This window comes from Vulpes vulpes, chromosome 5 (assembly GCF_048418805.1).
Source record: "Vulpes vulpes isolate BD-2025 chromosome 5, VulVul3, whole genome shotgun sequence".
Classification (NCBI taxonomy): Eukaryota; Metazoa; Chordata; class Mammalia; order Carnivora; family Canidae; genus Vulpes; species Vulpes vulpes.
In genome coordinates, this window is record NC_132784.1 from 82,940,555 (window position 1) to 82,955,111 (window position 14,557).

At 62.3% G+C, this 14,557-nt stretch overlaps 1 protein-coding gene across 2 annotated transcripts in view; it reads right to left on the bottom strand.

Annotated features, from left to right (window-relative positions):
- The window catches only part of ABTB2 (ankyrin repeat and BTB domain containing 2), a 166,964-nt gene that overhangs the window by 8,004 nt on the left and 144,403 nt on the right, over nucleotides 1–14,557 (bottom strand). For both annotated transcript variants that reach the window (XM_072759099.1, XM_072759100.1), the window contains exons 4-11: nucleotides 10,505–10,657; nucleotides 9,144–9,309; nucleotides 6,485–6,574; nucleotides 5,878–5,979; nucleotides 3,875–3,971; nucleotides 3,462–3,597; nucleotides 1,487–1,716; nucleotides 135–313 (exon numbers count right to left, since the gene is read on the bottom strand). In XM_072759099.1, coding sequence (XP_072615200.1) covers nucleotides 135–313; nucleotides 1,487–1,716; nucleotides 3,462–3,597; nucleotides 3,875–3,971; nucleotides 5,878–5,979; nucleotides 6,485–6,574; nucleotides 9,144–9,309; nucleotides 10,505–10,657 — 1,153 coding nt within the window. The remainder of the gene's footprint in view (nucleotides 1–134; nucleotides 314–1,486; nucleotides 1,717–3,461; nucleotides 3,598–3,874; nucleotides 3,972–5,877; nucleotides 5,980–6,484; nucleotides 6,575–9,143; nucleotides 9,310–10,504; nucleotides 10,658–14,557) is intronic.

A 14,557-nucleotide genomic window follows, 5' to 3' on the forward strand; every position in this document is an offset into this window, starting at 1 on the left:
GCAGACACGGCCGTGAGCCGGCCTGGCCCCATCACCGCCTCCTGCCCCGCAAATCCCGGGCCCTGTGCGGGGCGGGAGGGTCTGCACGCGCCCTGGGGCTCGGCGCTTGCGGCAGGAGGCCTGGCGTCACTCACTTTGCTGCTCTTGAGGATGTCGAACATGAGCTGCAGGCCCTCGGTCACCAGCTCCTCATTGTATTCCTCCTCCTTGATGGAGCCGAAGTCCCGCAGGAGGCTCTGCACCACCGAGTACCGCGACTGGGAGAAGGAGGTCCTCAGAGACTCGATCCACACGTGCAGCTTCCAGGGGACGCCTGGGGCCGGGGGGGGTGGGGGGCACCTCAGCTCCACCGGCCCCGTGCAGACCCCTGGTCCACACCACCGAGACCGCGAGTCGGCGGGCCCCCGGTATCTGCAGGGCGGGGGTGTCCCCCCGCCGTCCCCCCCCCATGACCTGGCAGGCTCTACCGGGAGGTCAGAGGGACTTCAGGGGCCCATCAGGTAAGGCCGAGTTCTGGCTGTGGCCCGGGGCCACCCCAGCCCCACTGTTTGTGGGGCCCTGGAACTCCCTCGTGGGAAGACCTGCTGATTATGAGGGCTGGCAGCTGCGCTCAGACGCCTAGAAAACACGCAGGACAGCCAGGCCCACGCCCGTCTAGAGGCCGCCCGACCTCCCTCCAAGCGCTTCGCCAGCACACAGGTCATGGGCACCCAGTGGCGTATCATTACTGTGTGCCAGCTCCCTGGAGTGTGTCAGCGAGGCCATAAAATAACTTAAAACTACTTTGTGGAGGTCATGGCAAAAACTAGTAATTTTCCTGGTAATTAGAGAGAAGCTTCTTACCCCCCAGCCTCACTGTGGCGTTCCCCAGGGACACAATGACATGGGTGCCATTAGCATCCTCGGTTTACTGACTGGATGGGAGCGAGCTGCCCGTTGGGCAGTGAGGAGCCCTGAGCCTGGTGGGCGGCGTGGCCTCCCCTGGCCCCTGTGGCAGTAGCCCCGCCGCCGCTGCGCACGCGTGTTCATGGAGCGCCCACGGGCCTTGTGGGACCTCACGTTCCTAGAGGATCATCAGCACCAGTGAACGTGGAGCGGCCGGGACCCCACCCAGGCCTCCGTGAGTGGCCTCCCGCGAGGAAGGAGCCCCGCAGACTTGTAGGCACGAGGGGCAGAAGACTTTGGCCAAGGGACAGAACGGCTAGTTGGCCAGCAATGTTGGCTCGGTGCCGCACATGCGCCAGGGGCCGCACAGCCCAGCTGTGAGGGGCCGTGGCGTGCCGACCGCGGAGGATGAAGGGCCAGAGCGATGTCCTGCAGACGCAGCCCCGTCAGGGACTGTCCAAGGCTCGGGGCATGGCCTGCCCCGTGCCCAGCTGCCCCAGCCTGTCCGCCCCGGCGGTGTAGGCCCCGCCCCCTCCAGTCTGCTAAAGAGCAGCAGAGTGCGTGTGTGCATGTGCATGTGCGCACGCCTGCGGGGCCTCACCCAGCGCCCTCAGCTCCATGGTGATGTCCACGTAGCCGTGCTCGGCGCTGTAGTACATGGCCTCCTGCAGGGCCTTCGTGCGGGTCCGGCTCAGACGCACAGGCCCGTCGCTGCCGCTGCCCTGGCTGGACGTGTCACTCTCCTCTACGCCCTCGGCCAGGATCTCTTCCAGGGACAGCACGTCTGCCTTGGCCTGCTGGGGTTGTGTCAGGAGCTTCCTCAGGACATTCCTGCAGGCCAAGGCACGATGGAGGGTGGGGCAGAGGTCCTCACCATGACGCTGCCCGTCTGAGGAGCCCTCCAGAACCCCATGGCCTAGATGGGCTGCTGCGTGGCACCCGTGGACACAAGGGACGCAGGCTTCCCCTCCCAGGCAGGCAGGGCCGGCGCTCTCAGCAGCCTCCATCTGCAGCCACCTTAGTGAGGCAGGGGAGGGTACAAGGCACCAAGGGTCACCCCACCCCCTGCCACCATCCCAGTACGACTAAGTCATGGGCTCTGGGGCCAAGCAGGCCCTGCCATCCTGGCTGTGTGGCCTCAGACGGGTTGCTCTGCCTCTCTGTGCCTGGACTGCCCTGTCATCCGCAAGCAGGGTGTCCGCATCACTGTCTCCCAGCATTAACGTGAGGCCAATGTGACACATCAGGTGCAGAGCCTGACACACGGCAGTCCCCGAGGTGGCAGCCAGCTGTACTGCGGGAAGGGTCTGAAACCCGGGACGCGCTCATACTCCTGTTCTTGGCCTGACCAAGAACAAACTGAAGTCCAGGTTCATTTTGACCCTGTGACAGGCCGCGGACACCGCCATTCATGGCAGGCGAATGCATCCTGCTCCAGGTGGTGCCGGGCAAACCCCAGCTCATTCCGTCACACCTGGGGCCTGAGGTGGCTGTGCGTGGGCAGGTCCACAGGTCACCCGGGGCTGAGCCTCCCCCCCCAGCCCCACCCAGCCTGCTCCCCAGTCTGTGGTGGAGGTAAAGTTGCGCCTGCAGAGACTCCTCGAGACCCCCAGGGGCAGCCCGCCATCGCCCTGCTCCCCATGAGCTCCCCAGAGCACCTGCTCTGCCGGGCGCTGGGATGTGAGGTGAGCCGCCCCACTCCTGGTCCCCAGGTCCCGTGGTCCAGAGACAGAATGGGGAGCACGTGCGTGGACAGAGCGTCGCTGCATAGGTGAAGAGGCTGCGGTGGGGGCAGGACGGGGTGCTGGCTGCGTGGGGGAGGGGGCCCAGCGGCAAGGCCGCGCAGTACGGTACTGGGGGCGGGGGGACAGGTGGCCAAGCAGGGTCAGCGTGGGCAGGAGGTGGGGAGCAGAGCCACCGAGGGAGGGCCTCACGGCCGGGCACGTGCTGGGTCTGAGAACAGTGCTGGACAATAGGGAACAGTTGTCCCGCCCGCCCTGCCCCCTGGCCCCTTTTCTGGCTGCCCAATAACCTCCTCTGTCTCATTCTGCCCCCCTCCCCCCGAGGGCTCTGCTCACAGCCCGCTGCCCGCCCCCCATCACAGCCCTGGGCAGGCCTGGGCCCCACAAAGCGAGGCCCACCATCTGCTCCTGGGCGGATGGGATTCCCCGCGCAGCCACCAGGAGGCTCCCCTGGGTGAGCCGTCACCTGCGGGGCCCCTGGAGGACCACCCAGCACAGGCAAGGGAAGGCATGTGGCCCCAGGGGGGCCTGCGCTCACAGGGTAGAGTCTACAGGGAGTGGGGGGGCCTGCCCTGGGCATCGGGGGCCCGGGCTGCAGTCCCAGGTGTGCTGGGAACGGCCAGGAGGCCTCCTCGCCACCCAGTGTCTCTGGGCCTCCAACATCGGAGGCCCCTCTGCTGGTTGAGGACCCGCATCCTTCTGGGTGGCCTCCACGCAGAACCCCCATCTGGAAAGAGCTCTCCAGCTCCTCTGCTCCCCACAGGGGAGTCAGACTCCTGAAAGCCTGTTTCATGCTCCCGCCTCACACGGGCAGGAACCCCAGGTGCATCGTACCTGTGGCCGTGGGCGGCCGAGTGGCTGAAGCAGTTCATGTCCTCATGGAGGGAGGAGGCCATGCCATTGGCCTCGAGCATGCTGAGTAGGGGGTCAGCGCCGCGGCTCAGTAACAAGCTGACCAGCTCGTAGTTCCCTAGAAGACAAGGCCGACGGAGGATGCTACTGCCGCCCACATCACCGCACGCCTCTACTGGCCGCTACCGGGGTGCCGAGCCCGACAGGCACACTGATGAGGGGGCGAGGGGAGCCCCCAGGGGCTCGGAGAGAGGGGTTTCTGGGCTCGCCTCGGGGACCTGAGCACATGGCCCCAAGTCCAGCTGCGGGTCCGGCCTGGCTGCGGGGGGGGGGGGGGGGGGGGGGGCAGCGGGGGCCTCTACTGGACAGGGCAGGGCAGCTGTCTGTACACCTACCAGCCGCAGAGGCCAGCTGCAGGGGGGTCTCCGTGTAGCTGTCCTCACCGCCACTCACTGCTGAGCCCTCCACGTGGGCCCCGGCGTCCAGCAGCAGCTGCAGGGCGCAGAGCAGGACACGTCAGCGTGGCGGGAGCGCCTGGGATGCGTGCGGGGGGGGGCTCTGGGAGGGGGCCCCTAGTTCCCTCCTGGCCTGTGACGGAGACCCAGCTCCCTGCGCAGCTGAGGAGCTAGAACTCTGGAGCTTGAAGTTCCCTCAGGGCTTCAAGTTTCTAGGATCCTCGCCTCTACTCTTGGGGCTCTGAACCAAGCCCCTCTGCTCTGGACTTCTGAGCTGTTTTTCTCTTTCAAACACTTTCCTATGAATTGACTGCAGTGACTTGAGTTACGCAAACAAGACAAGAAAGCGTTGCCCCCAATCTACCAGGGGAAACGGGGCTCCGGGAGGCAGCAGAGGTAGTGGGAAGGGCCCAGGCATCAGACTCGGAGAGCGCGGAGTGCCAGCGAGGCCACCGAGCAGTGAGGGACCCGGGGCGGGGCGTGAGCCTCAGCTCAGGCCTCAGCCTTCCCCATTTGACAAACGGCCGGAGGCCTGCCTTGCCGGGGATGAAACGAAATGGCGCTCGACCCACCACAGGGATTCAGTGACCGGTGGCATCGAGGGGTGTCACCGGAGGCGTCCGGCAAGCTACTCGAGGCTGGGAGGCTGAGGGCCGGGGCCAGCCGTCGCCATCCAGGACGCCTCTCTCCACGCTGGCGTGCGGCTAGCGGCCACCACGCAGTTCCCGCGGAGCCGGGCTGGCTCTGCCCTGGGCGGGGTGGCGTCTGCACTGCCCCAACAGGTGACTGGGTGGGGCCTCACCTTCCCTGACCGCTGCTCTGGAGGGGAGCACGGATCCTTCCCGGCTTTCCGGACACCAATCCCAGAGCCCGCACTTGGGCGGGCCAGGGGAGGCCCCGTGGGCCCCGCACCTGCAGACTGGGGCTGAGGGGGCCGGGCTGCCCTCGGAGCCTGCGCCCCGCTGTGTGGGAAGTGGGGAACGGCTGCAGGCTGTAGGCTCTCGGCAGCCAGAACCAGTTGTGGCACTGCCTGAGCCGGTGTGCCAAGGTGGGGAGGCAGGCAGAGGCTCACCCGGTGGGGCGAAACTGGGCACCAGTCCAGGCAGGTCCAGGGCACGGCTCTGCAGGCCAGTCCGGGCGAGGCTGGAACAGCACTACCCAGAGAGCAGGCGGGGCAGCCCGCCGGCCACAGACCATCTACTGAGTCACCACCCGGGCCAGGGCTGTGCTGACGGCCACGGGCAGCCTGGACCGACCCCCACCCCAGAGGACCTGCCGTCTAGCTGCCAGCAAGGGGGACACATGGGCTCCCGGGAAGCCGCGTGCAGCCCCCTGCTGACCCCAGTGGCCGAGGAGCAAAGGAGTCTGGGAGTCGGTGGCAGGGTGGGGAGGGACGCTGCCGTGCCCCACTTCGAGGCCTGAACCCCAGCCTCACACCAGCCACAGCTACCTGGGCCAATGCGGGCACAACACCGCCCGGCCTGGCAGACAGGTGAGCTGTGCCACTCCAGGACCTCTCTCGGGAACTGGGAAATTGAAAGTCTAAGCCTGTTACCGGGGACGGCCAGGACCAGGATGCTGTGACACAGGACCAGCTCCGCGGGACCATTCACGGGGAAGCAGAGAGCTCTGGGTGGGAGAGACGTTTGCAGGGAGAAGACGGAGCACACCTGCAGCATCCGGTGAGACTCCCCGACAGGGACAGAGATGCCCGCATACCGTCCCCAAGACGTCTCACATTGTATCCTTACGCTAATGCACTCTCCCCGAGGGAAACGGGGGGGGGGGGGGGGTCGTTCTGCTGACCAAGTGAGGCGGCCTGAGGCAGGCCCTCCGCTCGCTCGGATTCCAGGCGGCTGCTCCCGCGGCCAGGCAGGGGCTACGTGTGGGGCGCAGCCCACCTGGTGAGCCGAGGGCTCCCTGCACACCTGGTGGAAACTCACCTGCACCACGGAGATGTGTCCATGCAGCACAGCAAACGTCAGCGACGTCCAGTGCCTGCTGTCAGGGTGGATGGAGGGGTGCCTGGGAGAGTTGCTTGGAACCTGGAAAGTGCCACAAATGATCAGTTTTGTGGGTGACCTCGGGGGTAGGTTACTCAGGCACCTGTGGCTGGGGGGCATCCTGCGGGGATGGTGACAGGAGCCTGTTCAAGTGCCCTGGGTGCAACTGGTAACGTTGTGGGGGGCACCTGCAGACACGTCAGAGGGGCGGTCAGTTAGCGCTCCTTTCCCGGGTAGAGACACGGCAGGAAGGGTGCCCCAGGCCTCGGGGGAACGCAGAGCCCTGAGTACCTGCTGCTGGCAGCTCTGGGGACAGCAGGGGACCAGGCTGTGCCAGTAACAGAACCGTGCCTGTTCTCTCCACTCGGCTCCCCGGCCTCAGATGGAAAGCCCAACGTGGGGAAAGGCGCCCTTGGCTAACTGCGATCTCCGGGCATCTCTAGTCCCGTTCCTCCAAACTGCTGTCCTCACGCGGCTGCTGGAGACCGGGGGCTGCTCCCCGCTGGGCCGGGCGCCGGGCCGTGGCGGCCCTCCAGGGCCTGCTCACCTGGATGTCCAAGTTTGCTCCCGCGTCAATCAGCATCTGGACCATGGCTTCGTCCCCGGCAGCGCAGGCGTACATCAGCGGCGTCAGACCCTGCGGGAATCAGAGGGTGATGCTGAACCATCTGCAAGCAGACACAATGACGCATACTCCAGGGTCCGCGCGGTCCCACACACCACAGCCAGGTCTCCCCCTGGACTCAGCTGCCCACCCTGAGCCGTCCCGTGTCATGGCTCGACCTCCTGCCCCTCCCAGGCCCGCTGGACACGCCACACGTGAGGGGTGGGTCGGGGCTGTTCTACAAGCACAGCAGGGCCCCGGTGGGGTGGGTGGGGGGCAGAGCACAGGCCCCGAAGCCAGGCCCGGGTGCAAGGGCCACCTCTGCTGCAGGGCGCCGTAAACGTTGTCCAGGGTACCCGTCTCGCTGTGCCTCAGTTTCTTCTTTAAAATGAGACTAGCAACAGTACCTAGCTCACAGGGGTGCTGCGAAGAGCATGAGCTCCTGTGTGCAAAGTGCTCCATAGAGAGGAAGCCGACCTCGGGAGCTGACTGGTCACAAGAACACCGCGAGCCCGTCGCTGCCCCTGGACATGCGGTCACATCCTAACCCGCCCTGGGCGCCTGGGGCCCTGTGTGCATCTCACTGGATCTACTATTTTGCCCATTTTACAGATGGGGAGCAGGGCAACCCAAGGCCAGGTCACACGGGGAGGGAGTCACGCTGGAAGCCGCATCCACCTGAGCCGTGAAGCTGCTCCCCCCCACCCCCACCCCCCCGGCACGTCACAGAGCGCGGACAGGGCCTGACTCGAGTACCTGGCGCTACCGAGCAAGTCAGAGCTTTTCCCAAAGCTGTTCTTCCAGGGGAACTGGGGAGGCCCGGGCCCTTCCCGAGTTCAGGTGGACGGCGGCTAGCGGGCTGCCTCCTGGCTGGGAATCTTTCCCCGTGGCCAGTAATAGCAAAGGCAGCCGTGCAAAGTGTTATCCCACAGCTGGATCCTGGCGAGCGTTTGTCTGGAGCCCCGCGATGTTATTTATTAGGTTATTTGTGTGTAGACAAGATCTCCTTACCTCATAAATCCTTGCCTAGTGCCCAGAGATAAAGAAATGGCCTGACGTTAATCATGGGCGAGAGAGCTGTTTACCCACAGATCATCCTATAAATACCAAGGCCGAGGGGACAAACAGGACGGGGCCTTGAGGGCAGAGCGAGCGCCACGGAGGGAAGCTCTGGCTCGGTCTCGGCCCCCTCGGCCCTTGCCTGACTTCCTTCCCACGCCTCTGTACACGGTCCCGCGGTCACACTAGCACAAGTAGCCTCATGCTACTTGTGTGTCGCTCCAGCCCCCCTCCAGGTCCACGAGCAGAAAGGGCTGAGGAACAGAGCTCAGGCGTCATTGACGCCGTCATGGGACGCACAGCGAAACCCAGAAGGAGCCCGCCCTGAGCCTTTATCACGTGCCCCACGCGGAAGGGTCTGTAAGCCGACAGGGCCAGGAAGGGCCGGGACTGTGATGCAGGCGAGGAAAGTGACCCCCAGGGAGGTGGGGCACCTCTTCCATGACGGGCGGTGGCCCTGGGCTTCACCACTGCCCCAGGGTGAAAGTGAGGCTGGGGACCTGCACTGACACGGGCACCCCTGGGGGATCTGGCCCCCAGCCTGTGGCCCCCCGCTGTCCTGCCTGGCCCCGTCCCAGCACATGCCCAACTGTCCCACTCTGTGCTCTTTCCCCGGAGTCCCCGAGTGCCCGCTCCATCCCCCCACTCTCCTCCCTCCTCAGCTCTGGCTGGGCTCCTACCCCTGCCCCAGCCATCCTCCTGGCCCTGTCACCTGTCCAGGGCCACCCTGGCCGACCTGGCACTTGGGGAGAGCACTCCTCCCAGGCCCGTTGCTGTCACTGCACTTCCCCCCTGCCCCCCGCTGTGTGACCTCAGGTAAACCAACTCCTCTGTACCCCAGTTCTCTCATCTGTAATGAGAGGATAATGATGGTATGACATCACAGGGCCACTGTCAAGATGGGATGAGTTCACCTGGGCAAAGTGCTTTGAACAATGCCTGGAACGCAGAAGTGCTCTATAAACGTGAGCTCTTCACAGCAAAGACAACAGACAAAAGCAAACAAAAAATCTCAAGTTCTATGTAAAACTGTAAAGCACTGAAGGAGATTCTTCCTTTTCCAGCTTCATTTCATTCTCCAGCACTTTTCACCAACGTGCTCTGTATTTGACATTTTATATTTCTTAGCACAAGTTTCCCCAACTACAATGTTAAGTCCACAAAGGCAACAGGTTCTGTGGGCCTGGAACACAGTAGGCCTGGGGGGTCCAGGGCGTGCCCCAGCGAGCACTACCCACGCTGGCCGTCCAGCTGAGCCCTCCGGCCTTTCTCCCAGCCCGGCACCAGCCCAGCCGGCCTCTGGCCTTCCGGCCCGCGGAGCAGAACCTGCCGTGCGAAGGTCTTCCCAGAGGTGCTAGGAAGTCCTCAAGCAGACCCCACCAGGGACGGGCAAGGGCACGATTCGGGAGGCTGCCCACTTCTCAGGAGCACATTGCTGAGCGGCTCTCAGGGTTGGACGAGAAGGACGGGCGCCACCACCCCTCCCAGTGGCGAGTCCCCGCTCCGTCCCTTGCACCTGGCCAGCGGAGCGCTCCGCACGCACCTGGTCGTCCATGGTGTTCACCCCGTCAGGGCCCAGGGCGTCGATCGCCTGGTGGATCAGGTCCGTCCTGCCGCAGTTGAGCATGCGGAAACCCAGGTCCTGGTTGAATTTCTCGGTGGCCGCGCGGGCGTCCAGCCTCCGGAAGGAGCTGAAACAGCACTCGGGTCTGCGTGGAAGAGACCCGGAGGTGTGTGAGCACGGCTGCGCGTGAGCCCCTGGGGCGAGGAGGCGGCCTCCTGGGGAGGCTGAGCGGGGCAGGACACCCGCGTGGATGGGAGGCCATGACGAGGAGCACAGGCTTCGGCTCTTCTATGAACATGTCGAAGAGCCCTGAGCTCTTCAGAGCTGCCCACTGGCGGGAAACAACCATTGGAAATAACCCACCAGGGGCTCTGCCTAAGGAGGAGGCAGCTCCAGCCGGGGGGGGGGGGGGGGGGTGTGCAGGGGGCTTGCCCGTGTCCTTGCTGCGGGGTGAAGCCTGTGCTAGGCCCACGGGACGGCCGCTGTGGCCAAGCTCCAGTTCTTGGCTCCACGTCCTCTCCTCAAGGCCTCCCGAGGAGGCCCAGAATTACCAGACAGATGGTGGGGAATGGCTCAGAGTCCCACTGCCATCAACCATCTTAGCAACGAGAATCACAGATTAAAAACTGTGTCTACAAGACATCACACCACAGGCCTCCCATAGGTGCCTTCAGGCTGGAGCCTTAGTTGGGCCAAGGTGTGGAAAGTACATGTCCCGGAAGGACAGTTGGGAATTTGCCATGGAAACAGAGGAAGTTGTAAGTGGGGTTGGGGCAAAGGGTCAAAAAAAAAAAAAAAAAAAAAAAGGCAAGACTCTCATTAGGACAAGGATGGCCACAGAGAACATTCTCCAGAATGACTTTAGGAGACCAGCCCATCCTGTGTACAGGATGGTCACACTGGGATGAAAACTAAGAGCCCGGACTTGGGGCCATATACACTTGGGGTCAAATTCAGGCCTGGCCACTTTGCTAGCTGATTATCTGTGGGCAAATTATTATTATTCCTCCCTGATCCTCAGTTTCTCCATTTGAATCTGGACCTTAGAGCCCCTCCTTCTCTAAAGTTGTCACGAGAACCAAGATGACACACGGGAAAGATAAGGGCTCGGCCCAGCGCTACACTGAGGAGCAGAAGGGAGGAAGGACCTGCTTCTGCCGATCTCGCCCCAGATGTCCCACAGAGCCAGACTGCGGGCTCTCCTGCCCCGATCCAAGTGCGCGTCCGCTCTGTGCACCTGACCAGCGGCTACAGGAGATACACCGGCAACCGGCGGGGGTCGGGAGCGGTCAGCTCTACCAGGCCCAGCCCCCCAGCCTCGCTCCCCGCCGGGGCCGTACTTGAGCTGCCGGGGCTCACAGTCCAGGCCGGGCAGCAGCAGCCGGGCGGCCTGCCGGATGTCGCCGCTGTCCACGGTGAGGCTGCGCCGGTGCTCTGCATACGTGATGGCCACGCGCATCCACTCCATCAGCGGTGGCAGCAGCATGAAGGGCCTGCGAGGCAGCAGAGAGAGAGGGTCAGGCAGGTGGGGTGCGTGCTCAGAGGGCGGCTGTGGGCTGGGCACCCCGAGAGCTCCAGGCAATGAAGTGTGGAGAGGGCCCCCCCTTCTCCTCACAGAGGCCCCAGGGAGTCCCATTCCACAGACGCTGTCACGGGGCGGGAGAAACTGCCATCGAGGGCCACGAGTGCACCCCGAGGGCCTTAGGTGACCAATGAAAGAAAGACGTTGCCAGTGCGTCAAAGTGGCAACTCCCGTCCCTGCAAAGAATTCAGATGGGGTCTCCAGGTCTGCCTCTCCAGGAGACTGCCTCCTGCAGAGTGGGGTGCCTGTGCAGGACAGGGTCGCCCAGAGGCATGCTCCCACCCCAGCTTTGCCACCAGCAGCCGTGCTCCATCACCGCTACATGCCCGAGCCTGCTCCCCGCATCCAAGGGATGGGCGGTGGGGAAGCCGAGATGGCTGAACCCCACCTGGGAGGCACGGCTGAAGGTCACCTGTCCCTCAACCTGCACCTGGGCCGGGGCGGGCCCGTGTCACCTCAGCTTAGCGCTCCAAGTCCTACGGCGGCGGGAATGGTCTCGGGGCCCAACACAAAGAACGCGGGGCCACGCGATGCAATGCGCAGAGAGGCTCCCGTCGCTAAGGCCTCGGTGTTGCCAACTCCAGGGGGCACCGCTCCAAGGTACCCCACGTGTCAGCAGGGGGCGCCATGCCCCTTAGCAGGGCCCGGGCCCAGTGCCGCCTGGCATGGGGGGGACACAGCAGCCCAGCCCGTCAGGGGCCGTCGCCCTGCCCCAGGCCCACCCACGCCGCCTGCCGCTCTGGGTTCCAGCTGCGGAAGGGGGTCCACTCACGGGGTCCACTCATGACAGAGAGGCCTCCCTCCCGTCCTCTACCAGAGCTGCCAAGTCTCCGCTGTGGGCACGTCCCGGGAGGTCACTTCACCGTCCAAAGGGTCTCCAGGCTGCCAACGGCCCTGATGGTGAGGCTCTGGCCCTATGACTCAATGGGCAACCGGCCGGTTTGACCCAGAACTTTCCTTGCCTGGTCACAAGAATGAGGCAGCCCGGGCACCCCCCCCCCCCCCCCCCCCCCCCCCCGTTCCTGCACGTGCTCCCGCCCTCCTCACCCCACTCCCCGACGCCCCGGGCTCCCAGAGCCTCAGCATCCGGCCTCTGCGGTCGCCACCACCTCGCCCTTAGACGCGCAGAGGTACCGTGACCAGGCAAAGCACCTCCGTTCTCTCTCCTCAGCCACCAGGTCAGTCAGCCGGAATCAACGAGACACCCTCCGACCACTTGTCTCAGATTTCCAAACACTTAGGAAATCATCAAAACTTTAAGAGCTTCTCTCCTCGAGGGCAAAGGATGCTTTCATTTATTTTTAAACAAAATAAGCGGATGTGATCGTGAAGCGAGTTCATTTGGAAGCTATTTTGACGTCCTGGCTCTGTGGTTTCAGAAAACCGATACGGGTCCGGGTGTACCAATCGCAGTGGGTGAGGAGGAGTCATGGGCGGGGGAGCCTGGCTGGTCTTGGCCCTCAGGAGTGCCGGGACCTCGCCCCACCCCCTTCCCAGTCCAGGCTCGGGGCCTTCAGCAGACCGCCAGGCCCCCGTGGTTCTCAAGCCCACCTGCCCATCCTACGTCCTCGAGAGAATGAACGAGCTCCCACCTCTGTCTGTCCAGATCCTGTTTATCCTTCAAAGCTCAGTTCTAACACCTTCTGTTTCCAGAAGCCCTCTCAGATCCTCTCTCCCCAAAGAAAGTAACCTCTTCCCACTCCAAGATCCCTTAGAATTTGCTCTTCCACCCATGGATGTGTCTCATCTTCCCAACTAGATGCATCGTGCCTTGGAACCAGAACGATGGCTTGCTCATGTCTGTGAACCTCCAGGAATGCCCAGCACGCAGCTTGAACACAAGAAGGGCCTCGATAAACACTGGCCAAGTGACTACAAGAACGGCTGAAGGTCAGGAACTTATTGTGATGTATCTAAGTTTCCTGTTCTGGACCAACTCTTGTTTCTGCCCAGAAAAGAATTGCATATAATTTTCAAGGGCACGGTGCTGACTGGCTGGAGTGGGAGAGCCAGGACTCCGGGGGTACGGGGTAGACCGTAGAACGTAGGGAGGAATGACAAGTCATTTGTGGACTACTCCTCTGTTTACAAGAATTGTCTTGATTATAAACACCCATTTGAATTCTCCCCAAATATCCTTGGATTTTCCAATTCTTACAGTGAACGTTAGAAGGCAAGCTCAGACATGTATTTCTATATATATCAGTGCTTCTGATCCAGGAGGAAGGCTTTATCTCAACCACCAGCATTGGGACTGAAGTGTAAATGAAAGGATAGTTCGTGGATCTGCCAGCCGCTCTTCCGTGTCGTGGCCAATGGCCAAGACCAGGTGCCAAGTACGGACGCTGAAGCTCTAAGCGGCATCTCCCAGAGGCACTAGGGGAAATTCAAGAGGGAACTTGGGGAATCACCGGGTCTAATCGGATGGTGTCATGATTCGTTATGCTCTGGGCCTCTTAGAACTCGGCACATGAAAAAACAGTGTTGATAACCCTGGTGGGCAGCTACTGGGGTTTGGCTCATTCCACCTCCATCATCCCATCTTCGTTGGAGACATAAAAAGTTGAAAACTACACTTCCCAGACTCTTTGCAGCTGGGTTTCTGGAGGCAAAGTGAGTTTTGTCCTTAAGATGCAGCCCCCTGGTGGGAGGAGTCTGTTACCGTCCTCGGAGGCTTGGCCTTGAACCTGTTCCCTGAGCTCTTCCAATGATTCTACAGGCTTCTAACTCCCTGCGTTAAATCCCTTCCTGCTTAAAACACCTAGAGCAGTTTCTGTTTCCTGAAGTGCACGCTGACTGGATACTCACCACATGGAAATCCTCTGCCTCTGGGGTAGGGGCTGGTGTCCTTACCCCATAAACAAGGCCATGCCGGCCCCGACCCTGGCCTCTTCAGGCCTTTTTCCCTGGCCTCCCCTCCCCACTGTGGTCCACAGGAAGATAAAATGAGAAGCAATTCATGGACTTTCTCAGTAACATCCTTCCTTGGCCTGTGGGTTCCAGGCTGTTTTCCTTTCTGGTAATTTCATCTAACCCACTGGACATGCTGAGAAGCTGGTCTGTATTCCTGAACATTCTGGAAAATCCCTACAAAAACTCCCGTCCGTATTGGCTGCAGCCACATCCTAACCGTGGGGTGAGAGGGCTCCAGAGGAGTGCGGCTGGGGATGACTGGACATCTGCTCTGTCCGTTTCTCTTCTGAGAAAGGCTGTGTCCCTCTTGGCTGAGCTTGGCCAGAGGCAGGGGGAGGGGACAGGGCTGAAGGAACCCCCTCTGTTGGGCCCCTCTGCCGCCGAATGTCCCCCGTGCTGGGTCCAGTACCTCTGAATAGCGGTTCTGGAGGATTTTGGTCTCAGGATCCCCTCTGTACTCTTACAAATTACTGGGGTCTCCAAAGAGCTTTAGTTTAAGTGCGTTATTGTACCACAACTTACGGTGTCAGACACCAACACAGAAAACGTCAGCGACGCCCGGGGGGGGGGGGCTTGGCTGCTTGAGCGTCTGCCTTCAGCTCAGCCCATGATCCTGGGGGCCTGGGATTGAGCCCTGCGTCAGGCTCCCCGCTGAATGGGGAACCTGCTCTCTCTCTCTCTCTCTCTCTCTCTCTCCCTCTCGCTCTCAAATAAATGACGTCTTAAAAAAAAAAACTGTAAAAACATGTGGATACACAATGTGGCGTCCCCCCTCAGCCACTGGTGATGCTGTCACCACATGTCCACACGTGAGAAGAGGAGAGTGAAAAGGCATATAACACCTTATTCTCATAAAAATAATTGTGCCCCTGCAGACTCCTAAAAAGTGTCCAGGAGC